Source organism: Melanostigma gelatinosum (assembly GCF_949748355.1).
Source record: "Melanostigma gelatinosum genome assembly, contig: scaffold_204, whole genome shotgun sequence".
Taxonomy (NCBI): Eukaryota; Metazoa; Chordata; class Actinopteri; order Perciformes; family Zoarcidae; genus Melanostigma; species Melanostigma gelatinosum.
This window is the reverse complement of record NW_027634878.1, coordinates 745-8,415: the sequence shown is the minus strand read 5'-3', so window position 1 is coordinate 8,415 and position 7,671 is coordinate 745. Positions and strand designations below refer to the sequence as shown.

General features: G+C 44.3%; 1 protein-coding gene across 1 annotated transcript; it reads left to right on the top strand.

Annotated features, from left to right (window-relative positions):
- The first annotated feature begins 1 nt into the window (after position 1).
- Positions 2–3,993, top strand: LOC306797542 (E3 ubiquitin-protein ligase MARCHF5-like). The gene is made up of 4 exons (XM_079297464.1): positions 2–134; positions 287–470; positions 626–792; positions 2,078–3,993. The coding sequence occupies exons 1-4, from the start codon at positions 78–80 to the stop codon at positions 2,192–2,194; spliced, it is 525 nt and encodes a 174-aa protein (XP_079153590.1). The 5' UTR covers positions 2–77; the 3' UTR covers positions 2,195–3,993.
- The last annotated feature ends 3,678 nt before the right edge of the window (positions 3,994–7,671 follow it).

Here is a 7,671-nt window from a genome sequence, read left to right as displayed (position 1 = left end):
ACATACGTGCTGTCTACGTGCTGGACCTGGCCGACCGGCTCATCTCTAAGGCCGGCCCCTTCGCTGCTGCCGGCATCATGGTGGGCTCCATCTACTGGACCGCGGTCACCTACGGAGCCGTCACTGTCATGCAGGTGGGACCAATGAGAGCTTTTGGGTTTATGTTGGGTCTGATCAGTCCCCCGTGCTCCTCTGTTGCGCTCTTCTTTGATCCTTATTTGAAAGTCGACCAGTTTGACTCCTCTGCTGTGGTGTTTCCGTTCTGACTGGCCCCTCTGCTCTCCAGGTGGTGGGCCACAAGGAGGGCCTGGACGTCATGGAGCGGGCCGACCCTCTGTTCCTGCTCATCGGCCTGCCCACCATCCCCGTCATGCTGATCCTCGGCAAGATGATCCGCTGGGAGGACTACGTGCTGCGTCTGTGGAGGAAGTACTGCAACAAGCTGCAGATCCTCAACAGCATCTTCCCAGGTCAGGACACCCAAATACACACTCGCACCAGATCTCCGGCTCGTTGAACCGACGGCCCTCTGCTTCATAGACGGGCCGTGCTCTATGGGTACGAAACCCACTTTTGGTGCAAGTTTCATCTGGCTCCCTGCTGCTCTCCCCGTGCGTCTCTGCAGGGATCGGCTGCCCAGTTCCTCGCATCCCGGCGGAGGCCAGCCCCCTGGCGGACCATGTGTCGGCGACGCGGATCCTGTGCGGCGCCCTGGTCTTCCCCACCATCGCCACCATCGTGGGGAAACTCATGTTCAGCAGCGTCAACTCCAACCTGCAGAGGACCATCCTGGTGGGTACAGCCCAACACAGGAAATACATCAATACCAGTCAAAGTTTAACAAGTACACGTGATTGAATCAAGCTGTATCGGCTGCTGTTTATTTATAGATGATTATGATTCATGAATATAAATCATTCTGTCGGTGTTGAGGTGAGGTAAATGGTACTTTCTACATGCTCCCCTTATTTTGTCTCCTCTGATTTGAAGTGCACACGGCAACGTTGCTAGTTTATATATGATTCCTGTTCAACCAGTGTTAACTGTAAAGAGCAGAGAAACCCCACATCCTCACTCACCTAGTGGTGAGGTCGGAGCGGGTCATGTGATCCCACTGAACACTCTGTCCTCTGCTGAGCTCTGAGAGACAGACAGGAAGCGTCACCTTTTACAGGAAGGAGGAAGAAGACGTTCTGGTTAAAGCAAGTCATCCAAACCAGTTTCAACAGTTCACACTAATAGAGGAACATGTATTACTTTGTTCATAAATAAAACATGAGAATCATCTGTATTGATTTTGCATGGTTTTTACCCGACAACAGCAAATATCAAACGGCAAATCATAAATTTAAAAGAAGTCACAAATATTTTAATATAACTACTATTAAAGTGCACATTTTGGAGTAAGACACAACTGATCATTCTTAAAACAAACTAACAAAGCAGCGTGGTTGGTGCGGTGACTTCATGGAGTCTCTGCTGAGTCACCGTGACTCAGTGACAGTCTGGCACGACGGCCCTGTGGAAAACACAAATTCTGTTGTTACACCTCTGTTTTCATATGGATTTATCAAAATACATGTGAATTAGCTACTTGTGTTTTTGGATAGATGTTGTTGTTTTTGAGCTTTAACCCTCATCCTACCAACCTCGTCCCCACAGACCTCAGCGCTCCAACGATATCCGTCCTTCCTTTTGTTCCTGTTTTAGTGCTTTTCAAATACAATATATCGGGTCCAGTCAAAGCACCTAATTCTCCCTCTGCAGTTTTAATGGAAGGAAATATTCATCGAGTTCATGTTTGGTCCTAATTTAAAGTATCACCAAGGAGACAGATTTCCTCGTGTGCTGTGTGGGGTCGAGGGAGACTGTTTGATGTGTTTGGGGAGAGACATTCACCCGTCCCCTGTCCTCATGCAGCCTGCCTGCATTCACATTATTCAGACTTTGCTTCAGGTGAGCTAGACTCCTGTTCATGGCAGCCCCCACACACACAGCTCTGAGATTTGAAGGGATTTTCCACATATACTTTGAATCTGCCTTTAATCCCTCTTTCAACACTGTTTCTTCCCTACAGGGAGGTATTGCCTTCGTAGCCATCAAGGGGGCGTTCAAGGTGTACTTCAAGCAGCAGCAGTATCTGAGGCAAGCCCACCGCAAGATCCTCGACTTCCCCGAGCCGGAGGAGGCCTGAGGAGGTCCTGACGGGAGGACGGCCGGACCGACCGACACGCCTCCGTCGAGGGGGGGGGAGGAGATGAACTGCTGCAGTGCCGGTGAATCAGACTTTGGGTCGGTGTCACCCGTTACCACCCGCTTCTCCCCACACCCCACCCTGTCTGGAGTGACATTAAGGCAAAACATTCCCCCCCCCCCGCCACACGTTGTTTTTAAGCTCCCGGCGCTTTCGTAAGGGGAAGACGGACAAGACTTGTGGACACAGAGCGGAGCATGTTTGCAGTTACACACACACACATTAGCACACACAAACACAGGACAAGGCGTCTGGTGGGTGGGTTTAACAGCCACATATCTCTCTTATTGTAAACTTACTGTATTTTAAACTAAATATGCGGGGCATGTGTAATTAGAAAGTTTTATAATAATAATAACAAATGATTGTTTTATAATGTTGTTTTGCAGAATTGAAAGAGCCCCCTTTGCCAATGTTAGGGGTTTAAATTGTTCAGTGTGTAGAATGTATTGATGATGAAACAATAAAGTGTGTTCTGAACCATGATGCAGACCATCAACCTCATGTAGGTAACATGTTGAGGATCAATCTTAGCTCTGCTCTAGCGAGTACACGCTGAGTACACATGGGAACATTTAGACCCTGCAGAATTTGAAAGGTGTTTATTAATATTTTTTGTTCACATGCCTTGGCAGTGTTTACAGTGATTGTCGTAGCTTCATCTCCGTTTCGTCAAAGCGCTGCAGGATTGGAGCGTCTCTTCCAGTCGGGTAGATGGATAACATGGAGGCTTCTGGTCCTCTCTGAGCTTTGTGTTTTCATTTTATCTTTTTTCACAGTGAAGGGATGTTGGACTGGACAGCATCTCAGACGCAGCACTTTTCACTGGGAGACGTGAAAGTTTGCTGAAAGTCAACAAACATTTCAGTGTGGACTTTTATTTAACCCCCCCCCCCCCCCAACACGTGACGATGGGACTGTAGTGCTGTCTGAGTGTGCGTTGTGGTTCTGAGGTGATCATGCAGTCTGAAGTGAAGCTTGGGTCGCTGGTCATTGAGAAGTCACTGGGGCGGTTGACATTTTACAATTGAAAGGTTCACTTCAGCCAAATGACAAATGACATATTTTCTCACTACGAGCGATATTAATCTGTGCAGATAGTTTGGGATTTGTTGGCCCAGGTTTTTTAAATTTTTTATTCCTGCCTACACCTTAATTGTCTTTACGAAACACTTCAGTAGAAAATCAAAACATCTGTAGGACATCCCCAATAAATGGGGACATCATTTCTCAAAATCATGTATCATTTAAATTCTGTCCCTACAAAATAAGAGTATTTGGGTTGCAATAGAAATCCTAAAACCTGGAAAAAATACAACACTATCTTCATGAGAGGTATGTGTGAAAATACAGCTTTTTAAAATGTCAGTGAACCTAGTACTACACCATGGTTTGATTGTTTTGATTCATTGGGAGCATGATGTGATGAACCCTGACTTCCTGTTCTCTGCGTCTCGAAGCAGCCGGGAGACTTCGGTATGAGACGTGCTGTGACTGTGATAGAATATTTAACCTGCACATATGAACTGTGCCTCCAGCCTGCAGACCACGGCCTCCCCTCTAGAGTCACTGGCAGTCTAGAGCGTATCGCAGTGTCTATTACATTTTCTGTTGTAAAAGATCCCTTCCTCTCAAAGATGTTTGTGGAAATCTTCCAGTGCGCATACACTGAGAATGGATTTTTCAGTGGACTGGGAGACATCTTTTGCGCAAAATGAACATAACAGTTTTAAGTGAAATTATTGAAATAGAAATGAATAAAATGTCCAGCTATACACTGACCGTTTGATTTAACCACCCTGGGGTATTCCAATAAGACATTGAGTCTAATGGAGCAGTTGGTTGGGTTAGGGTTAGTTGAAGTCCACTGACCCATGTCTATGACCAGCACAGCATTTCCTACAATTTGACCTAAAATGGTTGATAAAGACTGCAAATTATGGGCATGCGGGCAAGTTGTTTTGAAAAATTACACAATATTTTTCAAGCTCCACTCCAGACTTTAGAATGCAGAGTTGCCTTGGTGACATCCCATTCTTTCTGACATCACAGAATGGAGTGGTCTCGTGTGACGTCACAGTTTAGCTGTCGGCCATGTTGGAGTACACACAAAGCCACTGGCATGCACGGCTGAGTCGCATAACCTATCGGTGGTAAACTTTTGTGCTGTCTTTGGTTGTGGCAGCAGAGCTGATAGAGACAAGAAATCATTCTTTCGTTTGCCAGCGGTCATTACACATCAAGGAAATGACACGAAGGAGCTATCCAAGCGAAGTCGCGAGAAATGGCTGTCACGCATCTCTCGAGATATAACGGAATGGAATTTGGCGTACACTCGAGTATGTGCGGATCACTTTATAAGTGGTCAGTGATTTTATTTGCAAATTCGTTTGTGAACAGTATTTAATAAAGGAAATATAAATTAAACTTTTACATGAGAAGGTTACCGAAGCTTCATCGGCCCGTGACAGCAGTCGGTGCCAGAGACGTGTCGAGCGTGTACAACAGGCGAAACACAGAGATGCAGCCTCAGCATTGCTTGATATGAGTTTAACGTCGGATCATATATATATATATATATATGTATATATATATATATATATATATATATATATGTGTGTGTGTGTGTGGGGGGGGTGACGTTAGGAGTTAGTTTAAAGTGAATTCCTGCACACAATGACATGCACGTACAATGTAAACAAACACACTTGTCTGTTTGCGCTGAGTAAACATAGAATATTGCTAAATATCGGACGAGATCTGTATATATTTACCCTTCCAATGACGATATGAGAATTCTCGACGACCGTTGCTTTTAACGTCTCGGACCCATCCACTGACAAACTGATTATAAGCGTCGAGCCCTTTGTAGCACTCCAGCTCGTCTTTTGTGTAAGGACTGGGGGTGTTCACGAGATACGTGTAGATGTTGGCGTAGTTTACCGATGGAAGATAAGTAGGATCGGCACTGAAACGATCTGCACTCATCGTATAGGGATCCAAGTTACCAATAACCTTCAATTTGGCCAGGTAGCGAACTTTTGATGCACTATCCAGTGATTCAAAGTATGGTATTTTCGCCGCACTTCCTTGTTTACGCGCCGCCATGTAGGATCTGTATGTACTCCAACATGGCCGACCGACCTCGTAACTAAGGAGATCGTGACGTCGGTGAGACCACTCCATTCTTTATGACGTCACAGAATTCTTTCTGACATCACTGCCTTTGCAGTACACTATGTGACTTTGATGTTCTAGAACTTAAATCTGGCTTTCATGACATGTGAAAATGATGTCATCGAATGTTCTAGAACTTTCAAAGAGACTATATCAACTGCTATTTCTCTTGTTACTTAGTAGACATCACATTCCCACAGCAAGACAAGCTCTTCTGAACCTACTTCAACTTGGATACTACTTGGAAACACTTGATCGGAAAAATGGCTCAAAACAAAATGAACAACGACTTCCAGCTAAAGAAGCATGACATACTCTCCAACAAGTCTGTACAATACCGTGTTTTAGACTTCATTGGAGAAGGAAGTTTTGGCAAAGTTGCCAAATGTATCAATTTAGATACATCCGAGGTTGTCGCCATCAAGATCAACAAAGAGTTGATCGATCACGTCGAAGAAGTGAGAATGCTGAAACAACTCAAGACCCTTGACCCAGAGGAAAACAACTTGGTAAGATTCGAAGACAGTTTTGTCTTCAAAGGCATGTCTTGCATCGCTTTCCAGATGCTGGACAGGAGCCTTTTGGATTTGCTGAATGAGAGACGGGGACCACTGAGCCTGAATGAAATCCGCCCCATTGCACGTCAGCTACTTGTAGCATTTAAAGCCCTGAAGGGTATCGGCATCATTCACACAGACCTGAAACCTGACAATGTCATGCTCGTCAACCACCAGGATGAGCCCTTCAAGGTCAAATTAATTGACTTTGGTTTGGCTATTCCAGCCTCAGAAGCAAGAGACGGAATGATGATGCAACCTTATGCATACAGAGCTCCAGAGGTGGCCTTGGGCCTCCCCATATCTGAAGCCATTGACATGTGGGCACTGGGCTGTCTCCTGACAGAACTGTTTTTTTGCCAGGGCCTCTTCACTGACGAATCACCATACAACGTCATGAAAACGGTTTGCCATCTACTCGGCCAGCCAGAAGATCACCTGCTGAATGCTGGAACGTACACCACCCAGTATTTCAAGAGGGATGGCTGCTCTCCCAATTCAAGATGGCGACTGAAGACAGCAAAAGAGTACATGGAGGCATCCGGTATCCAAACCATTTCAGAGTGGATTTTCGACACTGTCGGAACTTTGGATGAAGTAGTGGTTAACAACTCAAATGCAAATACTTGTGTTGAACAGGAAGACACAATGGCATTTTTAGATCTCCTAAAACGGTTGCTCGATCCAAATGCTGCAACACGAATCACCCCCGATCAAGCCCTGGACCATTCTTTTGTTACAATGGCTCACTTGGTAGATCACATCGAGACCTATTCCTATCCAAATGTTGCCTATGACTTGATGACTGTCTCGCCCCCATTTGATTCAGATGAATCAACTGACTCAAGATATGGATTCTCAGACACAGACAGCTCCAGCTATGAGAGCACAGACTCCATAGCATACAATGGTTATCCTCCAACTCCACAAGAACGAATTCCGAAACAAAAGAATGACATACTCTGGAACAATCCTGTACACTACAGAGAATTGGACTTCATTGGAGAAGGAGGCTTTGGAAAAGTAGCCAAGTGGAACAATTGACACACATCCGAGGTTGTGCGTTGAGGTTTACTGCACGGGTACTTCTACTTTATCTTGCTGATTATAACATACTCAAGTAAGGTTTTGAATGCAGGACTTTTACTCGTCGTGGATTGTTTCTCAGTATGGTGTTAGTACTTTTACTGCAGTGACTGCAGTGAAGGATCTGAATAAGTTTTCATCCACTAATTACTTGTAAGTGAGTTTGGTGAACAGTTAATATACAAACAGTGGTTCTTAGCACTGAATATATGTGAATATACACATATTCTGTACACTGTACACTGTTTGTATATTAACAACAAGCAAACAGTTGATGTTATTGTTATTATTAGGACATCTGATAACTTCTACTGTGATAGTAGATGTTATCAGATGTCCTAATAATCTACTAAAAAAACAAACAAATCTGAACACACATATACACATACATATACACACATACATACACACATCTGATAACTTCTACTGTGATAGTAGAAGTTATCAGATGTCCTAATAATCTACTAAAAAAACAAACAAATAAAAAAACAAACAAAAAATAAAAAATAATAATAAAAAATAAAAAAAAAAAAAAAAAAAATCTCCTCCGCGAATCGCCACCTTATCGTGGTGGAGGAGTTTGAGTGGCTCAGTGAT

Coding starts and splice junctions, on each gene's coding strand:
- LOC306797542 (XM_079297464.1), top strand. CDS start 78: ATGGTGGGCTCCATCTACTGGACCGCGGTCACCTACGGAGCCGTCACT. Junction 135..286: donor GAGCCGTCACTGTCATGCAG/GTGGGACCAATG, acceptor TCTGCTCTCCAG/GTGGTGGGCCACAAGGAGGG. Junction 471..625: donor CCTCAACAGCATCTTCCCAG/GTCAGGACACCC, acceptor GCGTCTCTGCAG/GGATCGGCTGCCCAGTTCCT.